This window comes from Ovis canadensis, chromosome 15 (assembly GCF_042477335.2).
Source record: "Ovis canadensis isolate MfBH-ARS-UI-01 breed Bighorn chromosome 15, ARS-UI_OviCan_v2, whole genome shotgun sequence".
In the NCBI taxonomy this organism is placed as follows: Eukaryota; Metazoa; Chordata; class Mammalia; order Artiodactyla; family Bovidae; genus Ovis; species Ovis canadensis.
Window position 1 is genome coordinate 49,265,022 of NC_091259.1, and position 23,420 is coordinate 49,288,441.

The following is a 23,420-nucleotide window of genomic DNA, read 5'->3' on the forward strand; positions in this document are numbered from 1 at the left end:
CTGTAATTTCCTCTAGTTTCATTGGCCTGAGCTGCTCACACGATCCCTCCTGACTCAAGGGAGGCTGGAAGACGCAGAGAGGCGCACAGGTTTTCATGAGCAGCAGGATTCAGCCACATCCATGGAGACTGGCTTCACTTCCTCCACCCCGGATAGAACCAGGCCTGTCTTCTTCCTTTTCTTCCATTTGTCTTGAGTCCAATCAAGCCAGTTGTGTTTGAACAATAAGTAATCAGGGCTGTTGACTGATAAGAGATTTGAGGTAACCATAAATAAATTCTCCTTGGTTGGAAACATTGAAGGATACAATCTCAATGACTGCATGTTTATAAAGTGATCCTCCTGGAATTTCCTATAAGGAAATGAACTCTCATGGTTCCAGTCTTTATAGTCAGAGCACTAGGGTCCAAGGAAAAGCTGGACCCCCTGTCTAGGATGGGCTGGTTTTCTGAACTTGGCGCCATGGCGGCCCCTGGGTTTCCAATAGGTAAACAGCTATTTCAGCAAATCTCAATACCCTGCAAAACAGCCTTTTTACTTTTTCTTCATAAAAAGCTTCCAGACATTCCAGCCCAGCTGGTCTCTTCCTGGATTCCTGCCAGATGAATCCTCTTGCCGCCTTCTGATAGTTATGAAAAATCCCTTTCAAACAGGGGAACTGCTTCAAGTGCTTCTTAGGGCTGACCCCAAATCAGACCCCTTCAGGGACACCTTCCAAGAAAAAGCAGCATTTTTTTTTTTAATTCTGAGTGGCAATTCTGTCCAAAAGACTCTTTGGCAGTGTTTTACTGTAAAAACAGGGCTTGGGAAGCTGGATCCCCAGGGAGTGTTTTTCTGATGGAAGAATAAGCATTGCCGGACTTTAAAAATGTTTCCTTACACTTGAAAATAATGAAATATCTGCTCTTGGAAACCTGGGAAGGCACCAAGGAAAGTGCACAGGCGATGACTCAGAACTAAGGCCCAACTCTCAGCTCCTTGTCCATGCAGTTTATCAAGCACCTGTCACGTGCCAGGCCCTGTTTCAGCTCAAAGGCCCTTCTCTCACAGGCTAGTGCTTCAGGCCCATAAATAGGAAAAAAGCTCCATCTCACTGGTGCTCAGGGAATTGCAAATTAAAACCACAGTGACAGTGAGTTTCACACCCATCTAAGGACAATGCCAAATGCTGGCAAGATTGTGAAGCAGCATGGGTGCTCACCTGAGCTGGCGGGGGTGGAGCACAGGATCCCACTCTCCTTAGGAGAGCTGAAGGGGCGTCATAACCCATGCCTCAGAGGTCACACCGTGGTGTAGATACATGGAGAGGCGCCCTCTCTTGGGTGCCAAGAGACACGTATACATTCCAATAGCACTATTCATAATCCGGGAAATAGCCAGACTGGGGACCACCAAGAGCATGTGTAAATAAATGCCTGTATATTTATACAACGGAACACGATAGTGATGAAAATAAATGAGGCAAGAAGCAAGTGGCTGAATGCAGACAATATAGCCTTTAAAACCAGGGAAAACTAAGTAGGTAGTTGAGCTTGATGGCAAGGACATTATTAACAAGATTCAGGATGGTGGCTTACCTTTGAGGGTAGGGAGAAACACACAAAGATGTCGCTGCCAGTCACTCTTTCTTATGCTGGTGGCACACAGACAGTTGTCCCTTGTGCTATATGCCTTTAGACTGTACATAAACATTGTACACACACACACACACACACACACACACACACACACAGCTAGAGGAAGTACAGGGAACATGGGAATGCAGAGCAGAGGCATTTAATAAATGTAGGGCAGCTGTGAAAGTAGGTAGGAATTAGCCAGGCAAATAAATAGGAATGTGACAGGGGGAAGAGGCTGACCACCACTGGCTTTGGTCTTAGCTTTGCCCAGGTTTGACCTCTCTTTCTCAGTCCCACACAGGGCTACGAATAGAGTAAAACGCCTGCCATGTCTAAGGTGAAAATTGAAGGATGTCTAAGAATACCCAGCCCTTGCCAGTGTCTTTGTTTGCCTGCCTTTCTGACCCTACAACCACTCTGCAAACACGTGTCTGATCTGCCAGCCATTCTCAGGCCTCAGCCTCCATCCTTCTCGTCTTCTTCCCCCTAGCCTGCCTGGTTTGGCTTTCAGCTCTTGTCTCAGCATTTCACAGCCAAGTTAGGTGAGACAGCTACACATAAAAAGGTAATTAACAACATGAGCCAAGAAATAAGGACCACATGAGTGGTGCAAATCATGTGTTCCAGGAGTTAGGAGGAACAGGGCCAGGCTGGTTTTGGATGGACGGAGAGTAGGAAGAAGGGTTTCTGGGCTAAGGGAACAGTGGGAATATTTTGCCAAGAGAGAATAGCTCATTAAAAGCCATAAGGAGATAAAAGCTGGACAGGATTTGGGATCTTATCCTGCGAAACATGATTATGAAGTGCAATACTCAGATGCCACCACCCTCAATCCCTTACTTATGGTAGATATTACTAATAAATGGTAGTGTGCTTTTCCACTGAGACCAGACAGAGGCTCGGAATCCTTTGAAATGTATATATCTTTGGCCGCATCGGGTCTTAGTGGCTGCAGGCAGGATCTTTATTGCATCACATAGTCTCCAGTTGTGACGCGTGGGCTCTGGGGCGTGCAGGCCCGGTAGGTGCAGTGTGTGGACTTAGTTGTTCTGTGGCATGTGGAGCAACTGATTCCCCGAATTCCCCAATCAGCGATCGAACTCCGGCAGTGCAAGGCAGATTCTTAACCATTGGACCACCAGGGATGTCCCTTAGAATCCTTCTTAACCCGGTGCTTCAGAAGGACATTAATAAGTGAATGGATTCAATATGGGGATGTTACCTGCTATTCCTACCAAAGTTTACAGAGTGATCACCAATCTGTAAGTGAGAGGAATGGTCACACTGGATCCTGGCGTCTTGCTTCCAGTGTCTCCCTACTTTACAGCTCCCAATTCACAACTCTACCAATTTTGTCTCACATACTGGGCATCACTTGAAGTACTGGCAGAAGCGATCTAAGATGTCCCTGAGTCCACCTCCTCCATTTGGCAGCTGGGAAAAACAGGGGCTTGGGAGGGAAACAGGTCTGTTTATGTAACTGGCAAACATAGGACATAAATTCGGTCTTCTGACCCTAACCCCAGGCAGCTCCTAGTCCCAGGAAGAGAAAGGAATCTGATCTTTCCTATGAACCTACTAGATGGCTGTCTTTGCTAGTGGGAGCTTTTCACACATGATCTCTTTTACACTTGCCAGTTGCCCCAATAAGAAGGCACCTGACATCCAAGGACAAGTCCTAGCTGAAGGCCAATGAGTGGCAGAGGCAGGGTCCACAGTCTCTCCACCAGCCCCCAAGACCTGCGCGCTTGCTTGCAGTTCCCAGGTGGATGCACCAAGTTTTTCCTGAAACAATCGCAAAATTAGGGCTCCCTGGGAAGAGCTGGTGATGAGCAGGACTCACGCTGCCATTTACGACAGTTCAGGTTCTCAGTCACGGTCACATCTGGGGGCAGCCTGGCAGCTCCTCCGTGGGCGTCTGTGAGCACTGGCGAGGTCAGGGGCTTCCCCTACACTGGGTTCATGGCTCTGTAAGACAAAACCGCCTGCGATCTCCTAGACTCATTTGATAACTTCCCAGGTTTTACGATGGTAATTTAAGCTCTGCAGCCAAAGTAACTCTCCTCCGTTGCAGCAGCCTGCACTTAAATGTCAGAGCTTTGCTGAAAAACCACTTGGGTTTGAAGGAAGTCATTGTGTTCAGTAAAATCTGGCACATTTTATGTTTATGGCCTTTATTAGGGGAGCCAGCTGAGCGAGTTAAACCGCCTCTCTGTATGGTTAGTCCAAGCCCAGGGCTCTGGGATTGCTGGAACCACTCATTCAAATCACAGTTATTGAACATGTACTAAGTCCTCGGTGCTGGCACATACAACATGCTCCTTGTCTTCCTACAGCCTATCCTTTACGGAGGCGGAGGGCAGACATTGAAGGAATAAATGCATAAATAGAAGTATTGTGAATAAGCATCATTAAGGAAAAAGAGTGGAGAGCTAAAAGTACTCACAGGGGATCTAATTTGGACTGGGTGGGTGAAAGAAGGTGATATTTGAACTGGGTAACAAGCGAGGGAGTTTTTCCAGAAAGGGGCAATAGTGGGTACAAAGGCACAGAGAAAGGAGAGAACTCGGTGTGGTCGAGACACATGCCCAGTGCCCATCCAGAGGCCACGAGGTCCAGCCTCGAACTCCGTTCCACCAGGCGTTCCTGGTGCCCGTAAGACTAGCATACACTTCACTCCTTATAACGGACCGGGGTCACAAGCACACAAGGGAAACGGTAGTGGCTTCCTACGCCCAGCGACCTCATCTGCCTTCTTGATTCGTGGCCCTTGTTCTGCTCTGATACCCAGCCCTTGCCCTTCCTCCTCCTGGCATCTCTACCCCCTAGAACCTGCGATACTGAGCCGTGGTTCTGCCCCTTTGTCCTCCCTCCACTGGCCCTACTTCTCTAGCACAATGCCTCCTGTCTATCACCTCCCACAACATGCCACCACATGCCAGCTATGACCGCTGTCCCAGGCCTGGCACCCTTCTACTTCCTCATCCCCCGTTCCTCCCACGCCTCCATGGATGCTTCAGGGCATCATCTTTCATGAAACCCAAATGCCAGTGGTTTTCTTCCCTATCGCTTGTCTGCAGTCCGTGAGAGGGTCTCTGAGATCAGCTGTGGGGCAGACTTCTGAGGTTCTCTCTGGGTCAAGCCATGGGTCAGTGGAGTCACTCCTCATGTGAGGATCATGGAGCACAGGCTCTCTCTTGTTTATTTCAGGGTCATTGTGCAGGGTCCAGAAGTGGAGGGGCAGACATGCCAAATACACTCTTCTGCTCCAACCAGAAGCTTCCAGGAACCCAAAGGCCATATACAAGGCAGATGGTCTCCATAGATGAGTTTCTTTTCACAGAAGAGAAGAGGGCAGAGGTGTTCTAGGTGAACAGGTGCCCCCAGCCCCTGGAGAGGAGCCTCTCCCTGCTGGGTCAGGCACTCTGGAGGGTAACATGTCTGTTGTCTGTTGGGCTTCACCAGACACATAACTCCTCTGCAATCACTTGTCTCCTGAATGTGGCTGTACAGGAGAAGTCAATAGCAACCATAATGGTTATTATAAAATACCTAAAAATACCAAGTGCAGACTAAGGGCTTAGCAATATTCCCTGCATTATGACAGGGGCTTCTAGAGCCCACAGCCCAGTTCAGCAGTCACTGCTATGCACGTTTCCTAGACCTGAGGTGAAGCACCCCAGAGTTGCCACTCAGCCAGGCCATGATAGGACCAGAATAGACCCAGATATCCTGCCCCCGCCTCAACTACCATGCATGAGGAGCTCACATGGAGGCAGGCTCAGGGTTAAATACATATCTGCACTCCATCCCCTTCTTCTCCGGGGTGAAATTGAGGCTTGGGAGAAGAAATAGCCTGCCAAAGGTGACAGCAGCAGGTGGCAGAGAAAAACGCTGGGATCCAATTCTCTCTGGCTTCAAAGCTGTGCTTTTAAACACTACGTGCTACCCTGACCCGACCCAGCCACCCCACCTCTGCTGGAAACCCATGATCTGTTCTAGGCACCATTTAGTACCTGTCTAAAGAGAAGCAGGTGAAGAGCTTGGAGAACATTGTGAAAGAGGGGAGGAGATAGTCAAGAAGCAAATACAAGACTGTCATGATCGGGAAAGATAGGGCTGGAGCCACAGAACAGGACAGGTTAACCTAGGTGAGGGGGATACAGAACTGTGATGCTGAAGTGACACCCTGAGAACGTTACATGAAGTGGGGTAGGTAGGGTATGTGACGGCATATGCCGAAGTCCATAGGCGAGAGGAGCCCCGGCGTGCTGGGGGAAACAGGAATGTCAGCGTGGCTCCAGCGTGGACTGTGTCGGGAAGCAAGCACGGGGCTGGAGGGACGGGCAGGGGCCAGGCCCCAGGAGCCTCAGAGGCTGTACTGGGAAGGGTGCGGTGCCAGCAGGACATGATCCAGGGTGCACCTTCAAAACAAATATTGTATATTAATGCATATATATGGAATCCAGAAAAATGGTATTGATGAACCTGTTTGCAGGGTAGGAATAGAGAGACACAGAGGTAGAGAACAGACTTGTGGCCAGCGGGGGAAGGAGAGGGTGGGACGAATTGAGAGCATAGCTTTGAAACATATACACTGCCATATGTCAAATAGGTAGTTTGTGGGAAGTTGCGTGTAACAGGGAGTTCAACCCAGTTGTCTAGGACAACCTAGAGGGGTAAGGTGGGGTGGGGCTGGGAGGAAGGATCCAGAGGAAGGGGACGTATGTATACTTACGGCTGATCCACACTTGCAGGACAGAAACCGATACAACACTGTGAAACAATTATCCTCCAATTTAAAATAAAATACATTCATTCTGGCTGCTGGGTGGAGACGAGACTGGAGGAGGAAGGCAGGAGGGAGGGCAGTTGTTCCAAGGCTGTTGCAGTGTCCAGATGGGACGTGGCAGTGGTCTGGATGAGGGCGTGGCTGCAGGACGGGGAGAGGGGTGTGGCTTCAAGAGCTCAGCGGAGTCCACACTGCTCCTTTCACTGAGCAGCCAAAGGCACGATGGGAGGTGCTGCAGCCACCCTTCTGATTAGAATCATGGCACATGTGCCCACTCTAAGGTGAAATGGTGACCAACTCTTTGAGAAACTGGTCTTGGAATAAAAGAGCTGTGTTACAAATCATGTTCTGTGTTGTGTTGCTGAAATATGTCAATTAGTAGCCTCCATTCTGGTTGCACAAGGAGTAATTACCCTGACTCTGTGTTGTCAGTACATATTCATGGTATTTACAAGGCTTTTCTTGAAAATCTGAGCAACCCGTGAATTGGAAATCAACACAGTCCCAGAATGTAGAGGTCATGGACACAAAGATGCATAGCCTGGGTCCTTCCACGGCTTCCTCTTCTGATCCTCAGAACCACCCCTGGGTGTGGGAACTTCCTTCAAATCTTGGTCACCCTAGGGGAAGCACTAGCTCTTCCTTGAGCTTTAGTCAAGTTCAGATACATCCTTCTGTTTTCCGTAACAGCTGTGTGGTCTCGGGTAAGGGACAGCCTTGATCTGTTTCCTCATTTGGCACTGGAGACAATAACCACTGGGCTTCCAGCAGCGCTACCACTAGGTGGCGCTAGTGGTAAAGAACCCGCCTGCCAATGCAGGAGACGTAAGAGACACAGGTTTGATCCCTGGGTGTGGAAGATCCCCTAGACAACCCACTCCAGTATTCTTGCCTGGAGAATCCCATGGACAGAGGAGCCAGGCAGGCAGTCAGACACGACTGAATCCACCTAGTACGCTGCTGCTGCTGCTGCTAAGTCTCTTCAGTCGTGTCCGACTATGTGCGACCCCATAGACTGCAGCCCACCAGGCTCCCCCGTCCCTGGGATTCTCCAGGCAAGAACACTGGAGCAGGTTGCCATTTCCTTCTCCAATGCATGAAAGTGAAAAGTGAAAGTGAAGTCGCTCATTCGTGTCTGACTCTTCGCGACCCCATAGACTGCAGCCTACCAGGCTCCCCCGTCCATGGTATCTTCCAGGCAAGAGTACTGGAGTGGGGTGCCATTGCCTTCTCCGGGGACCTAGCACACACGCATGCACTAGAACCGCTACCTCACAGTATCTTATTCTGAAGATTCCGCTGTACATCATCAATAGCAGCTGAGGCCGATCAAGTGCTAATTATGTGCTAGGCATCTTTCTAAGCACTTTGCATATTAGCACTTTAATCTTCTCAGCAGCCTCATGAGATGGGAATAGTAGGATCCCCATTGGAGATGAGGAAACTGAGACACACTGAGATCAAGTGAATAACTCACAGTCACACAGCTAGTATGAAACAGAGCCCAGATTTGAATGCAAGCAGTCTGAGTTAGTGGAGAAGGCAATGGCACCCCACTCCAGTGTTCTTGCCTGGAGAATCCCAGGGACGGGGGAGCCTGGTGGGCTGCCATCTATGGGGTCGAACAGAGTCAGACACGACTGAAGCGACTTAGCAGCAGCAGCAGTCTGAGTCCAAACCCTTTGCTCATAACCGCCATGTTACACAGTTCAGTGCTGGCACATAGCAGATGCTCAGTGGGGATGTTTGTTTCCTTTCCATTGGCCCTAAAGTGAAGGTGAAAGTTGCCCAGTCACGTCGGATTCTTTGCAACACCATGGACTATACAGTCCATGGAATTCTCCAGGGGATCTTCCCAACCCAGGGATCGAGTCCAGGTCATTGCAGGTGGATTCTTTACCAGCTGAGCCACAAGGGAAGCCCATTGGCCCTAAATGGTATAGTAAATACAAGAGAAGCTCAGAAAGTGGTAAGTCAGTGCCTTGCTTTCCAACTCTAGTAACTTACAGGGAGCAATTGGTATGAAAAAGCCTGGTGGAAGAGAAGGCAGTCTCTTCCTAACCAACACAGGGGGAAATTAAGCTAAGCCTGAAACTGACCTAGCCTTAGAGGAAGACCTATGGGTGTTGATGGGTGCATGTTATAGGCGCGAATATCATCTGCCAAATTGCTCGACTGACAATACCTGACAAACGGCCACTGCTGTCCACCAGGAGATCTTGATTGCTTTTCTCCGAAGTCTTACTCATCAGTTCTGATCAGGTATTTCAGGTCCATCCCACTTTATTAAGCATGAATCATTTATTGATTGATTGTCTGGTTATATACACCAGTCATTTAAATATTTATTCAAAAAGTACTTACCAAACACCTACATGTACCAGGCTGTGTGTTCAGTGCTAGAGAAGAGAAATGAATGAGTTACTCTGCCCTCTAGGAACAGACTAGCAGGTAAGTTGTGGTGTCAAGAGCTTTGAGGGCCAGAGGAGGGAGCCATCGGCTGTGCCCCAAGAACTGAGCAAAGACCCCACAACAGTGTGGCCAAGATCTTGAGAGATGATAATTTTTTTCAGCTGGAGAAGAGTAGGGCGGGCATCCCAAAATTGCAAATAGGGTGAGTAAAGGCCTAAAGGCACAAAAGGACATGCATGTTCCAGAACGCTAGACATCCAGAGTGTCTGGGATGATTGTGGCAAGGGCTCCAAGACACTGTCCCTCAACACTCAGGTTGCAAGCTCAGTTTTCTCTGTTTTTCAAAACTGAATTGCATCTAGTTGAAGCTCCTACTCACCAAAATCAGGGAGAAGCTTCATATCATTCCTTTCTTTGAACCTCCCCCTTCCTCGGGTTCCATCAGAACTCAGGGCTCAGGAAGGATGGAGCAGGAGCAGGGCACTGGCTCTCCCTGTGGAGACTGCTCAGCCTTGTCCAGGCCCACATGGCCCGTTGTAATGTGACGTCTCTCCTGGAGGTTCTGCTGGTCCCTCCATGTCAAGCACTGCTGCAGAGACCATTACCAAGGATTTTGTAACTTGGGGCAAGGAGAACTCAGATCACTGGTCACACAATGTCCAGTGTCCTCCTTGGGGGAAGGAAGGTGGAGGACTGGAGAGGAAGGGTGCATTAACTCTTTGCTGGTAACCACAGCAAACGGGAAGAAGACACAAATGAACGACTCAATAGCCTTCCTGTTCTGGGAGTGGAATTAAGGTACAGCTCGCTCCCTTTGCAGGCAGGAGAGGAAGGTGAGGCGAGCTGGGTGTGTCCAAGCTCCTGTTCGTTGTCACCCGTGGCCTGGGTTCAAGGCGCAGAGTCAAGTCTGGGCACTGATGAGTGGCTCCGTGTCTTCCGCAGGTATGGCAGTGTGGCGGGAGCGTGGAGGTCCTGCCCTGCTCGCGGATTGCCCACATCGAGCGAGCCCACAAGCCCTACACCGAGGACCTCACCGCCCACGTCCGCAGGAACGCCCTCAGGGTGGCTGAAGTCTGGATGGACGAATTTAAAAGCCATGTGTACATGGCATGGAACATACCCCAAGAGGTAGGAAGCCACTGCAGGGATGGTGTTCTTGAGGGTTGATGGGGAGCAAACAAGCAAAGCAAATGTACAACTAAACGCTTCTTCCCAGGAGACAGCCAGGGTCTTATTTGCCATGCTGCCTGAGCTCTCAGCCCTAAGATACTGCATAAAGCAGAAAGGGGTCTGACCGCGGGGCGCCATGGGGTGCCTTACCCGCCCCATCTCTGGTCACCTCCTCCTTTCCCTCCAGACCACAATGTCCTCCTTCTATCTGAGAAAGTTGAACCAGGTGGCTCCAAGGTTCCAACATGCTCCCAGGTCCTCAGCTTCTCTGACAATAGATATTTCATGGTCCCAGATTACAAATATCCCAGAAATTACCAAAATTCACCAAATGCACCTTAATATCCCTGTAGACTGAATGCGAGCTTCTCTGTCAAACCTTTGACCAAACCAATAAGCAATGTCCTTATACCTTTGGGATTTCTTGAACCACATGGGTGGGGCACTCCCACAAGGACCCTCAGGAGGAGAAGGGACCTGTTCTAGGCATTTTTTAGGCTGCTTGTTACCTTCAGAGAACCTCATCATTGTCTGCTACTGTCCGCTAGCCCTCTTATTGTTTAAACACTAAGCTGTGTCCAACTCTCTGTGACTCCTCGGACTGTAGACCGCCAGGCTTCTCTGTCCATGGGATTTCCCAGGCAAGAATACCAGAGTAAGTTACCATTTCCTTCTCCAGGGTATCTTCCTGACCCAGGGATCAAACCCATGTCTCCTCATTGGCAGGCAGATGCTTTACCACTGAGCCACCTGGGAAGCCCCCTAGCCCTGTAGTCACCCATATTTAAGAAGTGCAAGAGACTATTTACAGTAGCTAGAATATGTGGGACTTCCCAGGTGGTGCTAGTGGTAAAGAACCCACCTGCCAGTGCAGGAGATACAAAGAGACATGGGTCCCTGGTCAGGAAGATCCCCTGGAGGAGGACATGGCAACCCACTCCAGTATTCTTGCCTGGAAAATCCCATGGACAGAGAAGTCTGGAGGGCTACACTCCATGGGGTCGCAAAGAGTCAGTCACTACTAAAGTGACTTAGCACAGAACAGGAAGCAACCTAGATGTCCATCGACAGATGAGTGGATAAATAAATTGTGGGACATGTAAACAATGGAATATCACTCAGCCATAAAAAGGAATGTATTTGAGTCTGTTCTAATGAGGTGGATGAACCTAGAGCCTATTATACAGAATGAAGTAAGTCAGAGAAAGATAAATATTGTATACTAACATATATATATGGAATCTAGAAAGATGGTACTGAAGAGTTTATTTGCAGGGCAGCAATGGAGAAAGAAACATAGAGAACAGACTTATGGACATGGGGGGAGGAGAGGAGAGGAGAGGGTGAAATGTATGGAAGGAGTAACATGGAAACTTACATTCAGTTCGGTTCAGTTGCTCAGTCGTGTCTGACTCTTTGCGACCCCATGAATCGCAGCACGCCAGGCCTCCCTGTCCATCACCAAGTCCCGGAGTTCATTCAGACTCATGTCCATCAAGTCAGTGATGCCATCCAGCCATCTCATCCTCGGTCATCCCCTTCTCCTGCCCCCAATTCCTCCCAGCATCAGAGTCTTTTCCAATGAGTCAACTCTTCGCATGAGGTGGCCAAAGTACTGGAGTTTCAGCTTCAGCATCAGTCCTTCCAATGAACATCCAGGACTGATCTCCTTTAGAATGGACTGGTTGGATCTCCTTGCAGTCCAAGGGACTCTCAAGAGTCTTCTCCAACACCACACTTCAAAAGCATGAATTCTTCGGCGCTCAGCTTTCTTCACAGTCCAACTCTCACATCCATACATGACCACTGGGAAAACCATAGCCTGGACTAGACGGACCTTTGTTGGCAAAGTAATGTCTCTGCTTTTTAATATGCTATCTAGGTTGGTCATAACTTTCCTTCCAAGGAGTAAGCATCTTTTAATTTCATGGCTGCAAAACTTACAGTACCATACGTAAAATAGATAGCCAGTGGGAATTTGCTGTATGTCTCAGGGAACTCAAACAGGGGCTCTGTATCAACCTGGAGGGATATGATGGGGGGGAGATGGGAGGGAGGTTCAAGAGGGAGGGGACATATGTATACCTATGGCTGATTGATGTTCAGGTTTGACAGAAAACAACAAAATTCTGTAAACCAATTATCCTTCAATTAAAAAATATATATTTTTTAAGTGCAAGACAGAAAGCAGTGTATCTCTGGTAGCTTTGTTCAGCCTTGCTGTGTGTCATATGGAAATGACCTTGGACAGCTGGGTTAGGTGAGCCTAACAGATGCCAGCCACGGGATCCCCACCTGCTCGCCAGCCAGTCTGCCTGAAGGTCATTGCTTAGGTTGCGTTTTATGTGACATGGAGCTGTTGACTGCATGACCTCCTGCTTTGCTCCAAGGCCATGGCTTCTCCTCGAGAGTCCTTTGGAAAGCCTCTGCTCTCTCCTCCTGACAGCAAAATGGTTGATCTTTGCTCAAAGTTTCCATGTGAAGGCCTTATTTCCTGATATCTCCACCAAGCTACTGTTTTACTCAGGCTGAGGGATTGAGAAAGTAGGCTGGGTGGGATCTTTCAAGCAGTTCCCTAAGGACCACCACCATGGCGGGGGGGGGGAGTGGGTCTTGGGTTGGCTGCACCTTTGTACAATCAACCAGACCTCAGCAGTCGGGAGAAAGAATGAGGAACCCCAGCAGTACCAGCGGGAGCCCAACCTTGATGAACCAGCCCCGAACACAGCTCTGACAGTGGGAGTGTTTCTAGGGAAACGGTGGTGCGTTCTGGACCCATCTGTGGCTGTGGGCGTTGGATCACAGCACTCTGGGCAGGATGCCGAGCCCCACTGTGGGAGTCCTCTGATAGCAAAATGTTGAGCACACTTGGAAATTCCCCAGGAGCTCACCAGCAAAGCAGTGTGATTCCCTGGGTTCTGTAAAGGACTGGGGTCCTGTCCATGCCCTTGTCCCCCTTCTCTCTGCACCGTAAAGCCACAAACTTTGTAGCCCTCTCCACCACACCCCCTGCCACTGCAGCTGACAGATGTTGAAATAGACAGCAAATCCGAAGAGTGGTAGAGAATTGTGTACTTTGAGTAAAAGTAATTGGAAAATGATGAAACTCAGTGTCTGCTGGTGACTCCTAGAGGAGTTCAGACCAAGTCAAGTAGGTGGGAGCTGGGGGGTGGTAAGACAAGAAGGACAGATGAGAGGTGGAAATGTCCAGGATAAAGCCTTTAGGAGGAGAAGGAAGAGGTCAGTGTGTTTCCTCTTGAGCCCCTGTTCACTACTATGTCCAAACTCCCTCTTCTGCCTCTATCAGGCTTGTGGGAAGAGCTACTCTGCACCTCCCATTCACTTCTGAAGTCACGTATCAATACTGAAGCTGCTTTTGACAGAGTCATCATGGGCCTCCTACCTGCTTAATTTAATGAATATTTTAAGGTCTTCAACTTACAGGATCCCACCTTTTCCTTGAAACTCGTCACTCCCTCGGCTCCATGATTCCACACCCTAGACCGTCTGCATCTCTCTGATTGCTCCTAACTCCTTGTAGGCAACTCTTGCTTCCGGGGGATGTTTCAGTGCTCCCCAGGGATCCATCCTTGGCCGCCTGCTCTTGTGATAGACCTCTGCAGGGCAATCCCACTGACTCTTGGGTTCTGCACTGCCTACATAGAGAGGACCTTAGCCCGACTCCTGCCTTTAGCTTCAGACTTCACCTGCACATCTTCCCCTGGGTGTTCCCACAGGCACTTCAGTCTGAATCTGACCAAAACTGAGTGTATCTTTCTTCCCCAAATGTGCTTCTGTTCTTATCCTCTATCTAAATACATGATGCCCCCCATCTGCCTAGACTTGTGAGCATATTCCTGAGCGTCATTCTTTAATCATCCTCCATTCCCAGTCCATCATCGAGCCCACCTTTCCATTCCTCTCGCTTCTGAGTTCAGGCCTTGCTTCTTCCTCTGCAAGAGCCTCTGGCTGGTTTCCCTGACTCAAGTCTTACCCCTTAAATCTATCCTTCCCATTACCCAAAGTCATCTTTTTAAACTCACGATGACCATGCCGCTGTCCTACTTGAAATCTTTAAATGACTCTCCGTGTGCTCAGGATCAGGCATAGAGAGCAGCATTGGACGTGGGTCTACACTTTATCCTCCAACCACCTCCCCAGTCCCGCCGCCCGCCACCCTGAGTTTGGAGGCTCTGCAGATGGCATGGACTGGGGCACTTCCCTGAGTGCTGCCCTTATCTCTCCATGGGGGCCCATTTTGTCCTCTCTGCTTGCAGTTCCTCTCAAAACTTCTTCCCCAGCCTCCACCCTTACCACTTCTCCTCCATCTTTTTAGACTCCGCTCTGCTGACGTCTTCTCTAGAAGGCGGTCCTGTCTGGGAAGAATGCCCTTTCCCCTGCGTGTCTCCATCACTGCGTCATTACCCTGCAAGAGAATGTTCCAGTGTCTGAAAAATCTCTCTCTCATTAGATCAATGGCTCTTAAATCTGGCTGAACTTTAAAATCATTTGGGCTCCACCCCAGAGATTATGATTTAATTGGTTTGGAAGGGAACTAGGGATTTTTTTTTTCTTTTTTTGAAGGCTCTTTGGGGATGTTAATGTTCATCCGGGGCTGAGAATCACTGCTGTAGACCGTGGGCTCCCTGAGGACAGATTGTGATATTCCTATTTGTGTCACCAGGTCTAGCCCAAGGTGAGGTGCATGGCCAGGGCTCAATAAAGCCTCACTAACATTTATTAACAAATGAATCTGCTGGCCCCATGTGTGATCCCATTCTCCTTTGATCAATGACTCCCCAAAACAGCTCTACTAACCAACTGCATCAGAGTCACTTGGAAACCTTTTTAAAATGTTGATTCTGTGTCTCATCCTCAGAGATTTTGATGAGGAGGTGTGTAGTGGGGCCAGAACCTATGAAACGCTGTCTAGGTGCTAGTTTGGGGAAGCCAGATTTGGGTAACACTCGTTTACCTGCTCATCTTTCCCAGCTCACCCATAGCATCACCTACTCCAGGAAGCCTTCTTTGACTGCTGTCCTCCCCTTCCGCATCATCCTGGCCGTCCCACACCATGGGATGGACTAAGGGCCCCTCTTCTGTTGTCCCTCAACACTCTCTGCTTCCTTCCATGCTTCACACTCTGTGCAGAGTCTGTTTACTTGTCTGGATCTTTCAAATTCTCCTCTCAGACAGAATGTGACTTCTTCCTCTTTGTGTTCATGATGCTTGGGACAGTGCCTGACACAGTCTAGGCACTCAGTAAAGATGAAGTTGAAAAAGAAACGAGAGGAAGGAATTATGGGTTCTGCATCCCTCTGTGTTTTCCCCAGGGCTTTCCCCGGCTGTCCTTGAAGTAGCCGCATCGCAGTACCTTCTGCTCAGTCCCAGGCACATCTGCTCCCAATTTCCTTAAGCTTCTGTCTACAAGTGCAGAGTTGGAACCCTTCAACCCTGCCTAGTTGGCTGCTTGGAGAATTAAATAAGTTAACATGTGGAAAGACTTTGATCGGTGCTTGGCCAATAGAAAGCATTAGAGAAGTGGTTCTCACCCAAGCCTCAGAATGCCCTTGTTGGGCAGTCATCCTCCCTTGCTGCCCTCTATGCGGAGTTCTTCCCTGGCCGTGCACTGAAGAGAACCAGCTCTCTCACCCACTCCCTCACCACGTGCAGTCCCAAGCTTTCGGAAGAACAGAGGAGCCTTCCGCTCACGCTTCCTCTACTTTAATTGAAAGTCAGTTTGCTTATCAGCAAACAGAAAGTCAGTCTGCAGCCAAGCATCACTATTTCCTTACGCAGGATTCGGAAACTCTTGCTTCCTCTTGCCTGAAGACAGGCTGAATACCAAGGATGACTCACCATGGTTGTTAGGCGACGACCATTCTTGAGGTTTGGCTACAAGGAATTTTGTGTGTGGCTGCACACAGAGGCAGGAATACTGGACAGCTTTTTTTGTAGTTAAGTATATTAGTGTCCCAGGACTGCCAAAACAAATTACCACAAACTGGGTGACTTAAAACAGCAGAAATGTGTTCTCTGGTAGTTTTGGAGGTCAGAAGCCCACAGTCAAGGGACTGCCAGGCCCATGCTGCCTCCAGAGGCCCTGGGGGAGGGTCCCTCCTGGCCTTTTCCAGCTTGCGGGGGGCTCTCGGGGTTCCTTGGCTTGCAGATGTGTCTTTTCATTCTATGCTTCTATCTCCGTGTTTCCTCTCCTTTCTCTCATACAGATTTAGGATCATCCTAAATCCAGAATCATCTCAACATCTCTAATTAAGTATATCCACAAAGACCCTTTTCCCAAATAAGGTCACATTCAGAGGTTCTGGGTGGACACTGTTCAACCCTCTAATTATTTGGCCAGGGAAGATACATGTATTTTCTAATAATAAGGGTCAAGGTGACCGTCTCTGAGGAAGTTTGCTCATTTCCCAGTTTCTGCCTCCTGCTCCGAAATAGAGTTTGATGCAATTTATAGTGAACAACACAGTACAGATGTGCTGAAGCATTAAAATGGGAAGGCAAAAGTCAATTAATAAACAGGAAGGGGAAAGGGACACAATATCCAGACATGGAAGCCGAGCAAAACTCTGTTTCTTGAGTCTCCTAGAAGTTAAAGTAGAGTGTACTCCTGATGTATTGTCTCTCTCCCACTTTTGATTAGGTTAGAAGTAGAGAGACAAACGGCTTCCCTGGTAGCTCAGATGGTAAAGCGTATGCCTGCAAGGCAGCCGGGTTCGATGCCTGGGTCGGGAAGATCCCTGGAGAAGGAAATGGCAACCCACTCCAGTACTCTTGCCTGGAAAATTCCATGGAGGGAGGAGCCTGGTAGGCTACAGTCGACAGGGGTCACAAAGAGTTGGACATGACTGAGCTACTTCACTTCACTTCAGAGAGACAAACTCTCCCTTGATCCTGAATGTAGAAAGGAAGTTTTCCCATGGGAACCTAGATTTTTTAGGAAAACACAGAGGTCTTCCTGAGACAGATTCTTCTAGTGGCTTTCTGTAAAAGCTGAGACAGTGTTCATTTGTCATCACATATAGCATTAAGTGGGATGGCCTGGGTCCAGGCACATAGCCTTGTGATGTAAGGGTAAAGCGCAGAGAAATTTAAAGAGTTAGTACTTAAGAGATGTCTTTAAGTTAATACTTAACAGAGGATTGAGCAGGATACATTTCTCGTCAGTTGCTGTGTTCATTGTTTCATACATATTTTTTCAACTCGGTCTCATCAGTAGAGTTCAGGTGCAGTGCTAGACTAGGGGCACAGAGATCAGCAGGACACGTTTCCTGATCGTCAGGGAACAGGGGTCCAGCAGAGAAATAACAAGTGGAAGTTGCTGGGAAGGCTCTGGGCAGGAGCTAGGGAGCAGACCGATCATAGAAGAGGTTATCAGGAAATGCTCCAAGGGCATAACCTCACTGAAATTGCGCCCTGGGATTCCAGAACTTAAACCTTCAGGCTGTAGCAAGTTCAAATTTTTATATGACCTGAACTTCGGTAGACAAAAATAAATGTATTTCTTCTATATTTATTTTTGTTTTGACTCAAACCCCCATTGTCTGATATCAAGAATGTGATCTGATCATGTCCAGATACATGCAGCAACTGTCTTTGTGGTTTTCCCCAGATATTTCAGAGTTAAACTGTCAATTTCATTATTTTCCCAACCCCACTAACTTGATCCCAGAATTGACGGTAGAACCAGATGGGGTCACACTGGCAGCTCATGGACCGCAGTGTCAGAGGGAGAGACCTGTGCTGCCCCATCCTGCTGTCTCCGCTCCAGGCTGCTATCTCACGAGACGACACTTGCCCTGTCTGGTCGCTGGCTCCATGGTGTCATCCTCTGAGATGTCACCTGTCTCTATCTGATCCCCAGCTGGTGGGACCCCTCTCCATCTTCTGCTGTGGCATCAGCTCTTTCTCAGCTGATTTTGTGCCCTATTCAGCAGCTGGGGTACAGGTCCCAGGGCTTCCTGGGACCACAAGAAATGTGGGGGGTTCTCTCTCACTCACACTAAAGGACACACCCATGTCTCTGTGACTGCTCCTTGCCTGCTGCACCGCAGTGGCTCAGGGCCACGTCTTTGTTACGCCTGGGAAATGAGGGACGCAGTACTGTCTATGCTAAGCACCCCAACCAGGCTTAGAGAGAGGGGCTCTACTTCTTCCGCAAGGACTTGGTCTAAGCAGGCAGAAGGTCAGGCTCTTGCAAATGCCCCTGTAAATTTTAAAGCAGACCCAGGCTGATGGGTTCAGCTCCATCACTTACTAGCTGTGGGATTTAGGCAAGTCACCCAGGAGGTCACTGAACCTCCCACATCTCCAAAATGAGGGTTATATTGTGCTCCCTCATGAGTTTAAATAGGACAATATATGTAAATTTAATATAAAGTGAAAATGAAAGTTGCTCAGTCGTGTCTGACTCTTGCGACCCCATGAACTATACAGTCCATGGAATTCTCCTGATCAGAATACTGGAGTGTGTAGCCATTCCCTTCTCCAGGGGATCTTCCCAACCCAGGGATCGAACTGAGGTCTCCTGCACTGCAGGCAGATTCTTTACCAGCTGAGCTGCCATGGAATCCTAAAAATTAAATATAAGTAAAATATAAAAATATCTGTGTCTGTCTCATATGGAACAAAGCCTGGCCCATTGTGTTATGTAAGCCTTAGCTGCCCTGATCACTAGGAATAGTATTAGAATTAGCAGTATTCCATCTTCAACTCTTTTCCTTACCTCTCCCTCTCCCCCACACAGTTCAGAATCTCTCATCTTATCTCTTGAGATAGAGGTAACCGTGTTGTTGGTTCAGTCGCTCAGTCATGTCCAGCTCTTTGCAACCCCATGGGCTGCAGCTCGCCAGGCTTCCCTCTCCTTTACTCTCTCCCGAAGTTTGCTCAAACTCATGTCCATTGAGTCAGTGATGCTATCCAACCATCTCTTCCCCTATCGCCCCCTTCTCTCCTGCCCTCAATCTTCCCCAGCCTCAGAATCTTTTCCAATGAGTCAGCTCTTCACATCAGGTGGCCAAAGTATTGGAGCTTCAGCATCAGTCCTTCCACTGAATATTCAGGACTGATTTCCTTTAGGATTGACTGGCCTGATCTTGCTGTCCAAGGGACTCTTAAGAGTCTCCTCCAGCACCACAGTTTGAAAGCTTCAATTCTTTGGCACTCAGCCTTCTTTATGGTCCAGCTCTTAGATCCATACATGACCACTGGAAAAACCACAGCTTTGAATATATAGACATTTGTCAGCAAAGTGATAGCCTTACTCAGACTATATTCTTCCATTTCTTTTACTTACACAAAGACTACAGCTTTTTTTCTTTAGTATTTTTTAAGGATTTAGTCCCTTTATTTTCAATGGCCTTTGACAACAGTCCCCATCAGTGCTGATCTCCTGTTTTGCAGACCAAACAGGATGGTTATGGGGCCAAGGCACACATGGGGAAACGCCTGAGTTAAGTTCCCAGGTAATGCCTTCAACAGGCAGTCTCCAGAACTGTGGTCAGGGAGGTTCCGGGAAAAGCGGTACCACGGTGGTGGCTGCATCTCTGTGTTTGCATCTCGCACAGGACTCAGGAATTGATATCGGGGACATCACTGCAAGGAAGGCTCTGAGAAAACAGCTGCAGTGCAAGACCTTCCGGTGGTACCTGGTCAGCGTGTACCCAGAAATGAGGATGTATTCGGACATCATTGCCTACGGGGTGGTAAGGAGCCTACCCTTGGGGTTTCATCCAGACACATGCGCCCAAGTGGGACCTGTGATAGACCTGGGGACAAGAGGCTGGTTTCTGGAGCTTCATGTGAAGCAGCCTATACGTTCATAGCCCACACCTCTCCATTCCCTTGAGAGGGGTGCTTAGTCTCTCCTTACAATCCTAAGCAATTCAGCGCTGGCCCCAAACATGAATATGCCACTTAATAAAGCAAAAACATGCAGTTAGGTTAAGATCACAAGACAACCCCAACTGTTTCCCAAGTATGGGTGCCTGAGATTCTACCAACCAGCCTGCATGCCTCCCTCACCCAAGGTGCTATGCCTTCCACTCATGCAGAGCCTCCTAGAAAGCAGATCTGGGAAGCATATCCTTCCAGAGTTCATTGGATTTTGAGTGATGTTTTAGTACTACTTATTGATTGGCGGTTCCCCCAGCAGAGGCAGCAAGACAGAGAGGCAGAGCAGAGGGTTTGGATCCTCATGGACCTGGTTCCAATCTTGACCCAGCCACTTCCTGAGCAAGTGTCTTAATGTCTGTGGTTCTCAGTTTCTTCATATGTTAAGTGGGGTAAAATAATGCTCTCCTCATGGGTAGAAGAAAGTCTCCGATATAGAAATGTAGTTTGTGTCTGAGGTTAAAATACTTTGAAGATGATAAACTCTCCCCATGCTTCCAATATCCCCAGGACATTACAACTCTTAAGGTATTTTAAATACCTGATTGATTTTTGGATGTCTGTCCTGGTTTTTGCTGAGCGAACACATGAGGATTCTCTATGACAGTTAAGCCCTCAAAATTACCCTCGTAACTATCCCCTGGGGTTACTAGGCTCACTCCCTGCCCCTGGTGTGTTACAGATGGGGAAAGAAAGAAGCGCAGTGACTGCCCATGTTCACACAGGTCGTCAACCTGAGTGAAACTGAGTCTAGAGCATCAGCTTCTGATATCACTCCCATTCCTCCCTCTGGAGTGTCCCCTCAGACCTTTTAGATACTCCAGGATGAAAACTTGACGGAAGAATTCTTCCTCTGATGGCCTGTGGCCAGAACTGAGTTCAAGGCCTGCCTCGGCAGGAACTTAATGGGCACAGCCTCAGCCCGGAGAGGAAGGATTCTGCTAAAGGGCCAGCTTCAGTGTTCCCTCGGGCCTGCCAATGCTCACATCCTAGGATTCTAAAGGAGACAGAGCCAGGGTACCAGGAACTGCCCCTTTCGACCCCCCTGCAGGGCCTCTGTTGTCCCTGGAGGCCTGACTATCAGAGGGGGTTGTGCCTTCCCCTGAGAGTCCCCGTGCTGTGGCTGACATGTCCTGAGAGAACTGCCCAGTGGCCTCTTGCCTCCCCCCTTCTCAGGCTGGTATCATTCAAATGTCAGGAAACTCCTCAGCTGGCGCTGCTCAGCGGTTACCTGAGGCCCCAGACCCTGCCTTCGCCGTGGAAGCACGCTGGACTGTGAGGTGCCCATCTGCCCCATCCAGCTCCCCAGAACCGTCCTGAGGATACAGCTGATATCTATCCACAGCACATCATGTGTGCTGCCTGGTTACTCTTGGACCAAAATAGGACAGACATGCTACTGTGGCTCCGGAGAAGCTGTTGGCCCAGGCCTCTGAGAGCCAAGGCAAGCTTCTGGATTCACGATCTCACCAAGCTATCAGCTGTAGCTAAAAGTATTTGCCAAACTCAGCCAGAGAGGCATAACAGTGGAGGTGCCTGCACGCAGCCATTGCAATCCTGGGTCTGGGCCCAAGACATTCTGGTCGTGTAAGCAAAAGAGTCTCATCGTAGGAGCACAGATAGCACGTTCACAGTGTAGACCCCTCACCCAGATCACTCCCAGAAACCTTTGGCTGGTCAAATAGTAAGTGGCATATCAACGTTGCGATCTGGATCTGGCTAAGTCCACAGTGGGGGCTGTTTTCAGTCTGTCCTGCTGAAAACCCATCCTCCCGCCACTCCAGAGGGCTGCGCTGCGTCAGCCATTCCTGGGACTGGCGGACGTCTGTGACCCTGCACGTGTGCATTCGCGACCCTGCACGCGTGCATTCGCCGGCTACTGTTCAGGGCTCGGCTGGAGCCCCTCTCTCCTGCCTCCTCCGCGGGCTGCGCTTTTACATGAGCAGAGACACTTGCTTGTCCAGAAGCGTAATGAACTCAATAAGGGCAGTAAGCTGGTGATGGTTGAGGCAGGATGCAGTGCAAGAGCAAGACAATTTGTGGAGCTGAATCTTTCTTCCTGGTGATTACTTTTACTCTGAAGTGGAGAGACCAGATGTCTTCTCGGTGAAGGTTTATTTTTCCCCCCTTCCAACTCATGCCTAAACTTCATTGCTCAGGTCAAATAACCCCCTGGAACTCTCAGGCCGCTGTCAAGTCTGAATAACCCAGACCATTAATCTAGTAAAAGGTCTCCTTAATGCCTCCGGCAGGCAGAAGGATCATGGGCCTTGCAGTGTGGGCATGGGCCTCCCCCAGGATTCTGAGCTTCGGGCCTGGGAGACAGCATGGCTTCGACTAATCCCAGCTCTGGTGCTGACAGGAGAGATGGAGTGGCATCCAGAAACAGACATGCCTGCTTCTAAAAGTTAGCTTCGCTGCTTAATCACTGTGTAACCCTGGCAGTTTGTAAAACCTTAAAGGTTAGAGTCATATCACTTCCTGGGACGTGTTTCACAGTCTCAGGATTGTCACCATTTGATGACGGAAAGAGCTTGGGCTTTGGAGACAGAGTCCAGCTCTGCCATTTCTCCAACTCTGAGGCCATTCATTCATTGCTCATTTTCTTCATTCATTCATCCCATAAGGACTTACTGTCTAATACGTGCCAGGGCTGTCCTGTGTCACAGGCAGTGAGAAAGCCTTCGACCTGGTCCGGTGACGGATAGAGGAGCCAAGCAAGTAGAGAAGTGACTAGAACACAGCGTGTAAGTGCTGCGCTCAGAGAAATGGAGGTGTGGTGGCCTCACACCCCGATGCAAGTCAGCAAAGGCTTCCAGAGTGACGGAGAAGCTGAGAACCACGGGAGGAGGAGGGCTTAGTCGGGGGAAAGAGAAGGCCAAAGCAGAGGGCCCATGCAGTGGGAACAGCGTTACAGGCCGAGAGGTGAGGCAGAGCTTCTTGCTACAACATAACTTCCTGCACCCTTAAGAGAGTTAGCATTACCAATCTGGCTGAGTGATTTTGAGGATTAGGTGGGATAATGCATGGAAAGCCCTTCACCTGGAACCTGGCGCATAGATGCAGTCATTAACGCTAACTTCCCTGACTGGCTTTCAGGATAGTTATAGCAGTAATAATAGCACCTAATAGTTATTGCACTTTTGCTATTTGTCAGGCCCTGTACTAAGCACTTGCAGAGATTATTTCAGTTAATCCACAAACGTATGAGTCTGGCACTATAATTATCCATATTTAAGAGAGAGAAGGAAATAGACAAGGAGTTATGTTGCTTTGCCCAAGACTAAACAGCTGGAGCCAAGATTTCATCTCAACCTGTCTCTCCCAACTTCCTCATCAGACAATCTGCTTAATAGGGGATGGATGACACAGAATCAAAGAGGACTTTATCAAAAGTCACCACCCACCCTCATTCAGAGGCCAGCTTTGGGGGCCCACAGGAGAGCCATGTCTGATACCAGGGCTTTCTGGAACTTTATGCAGGTCTCACTAATGGATCACGGCTTCAGATATGACAG

The 23,420-nt window shown here is 49.0% G+C and overlaps 1 protein-coding gene across 3 annotated transcripts in view; it reads left to right on the plus strand.

Moving 5' to 3' along the window:
- GALNT18 (polypeptide N-acetylgalactosaminyltransferase 18) overlaps nucleotides 1–23,420 on the plus strand; it is a 353,469-nt gene that overhangs the window by 276,909 nt on the left and 53,140 nt on the right. For all 3 annotated transcript variants that reach the window (XR_011249332.1, XM_069554380.1, XM_069554381.1), the window contains exons 7-8: nucleotides 9,766–9,951; nucleotides 19,578–19,715. Coding sequence is in view for 2 of the 3 variants with exons in the window: in XM_069554380.1 (XP_069410481.1) it covers nucleotides 9,766–9,951; nucleotides 19,578–19,715 (324 nt within the window). In the remaining variant the exon portion in view is untranslated. The remainder of the gene's footprint in view (nucleotides 1–9,765; nucleotides 9,952–19,577; nucleotides 19,716–23,420) is intronic.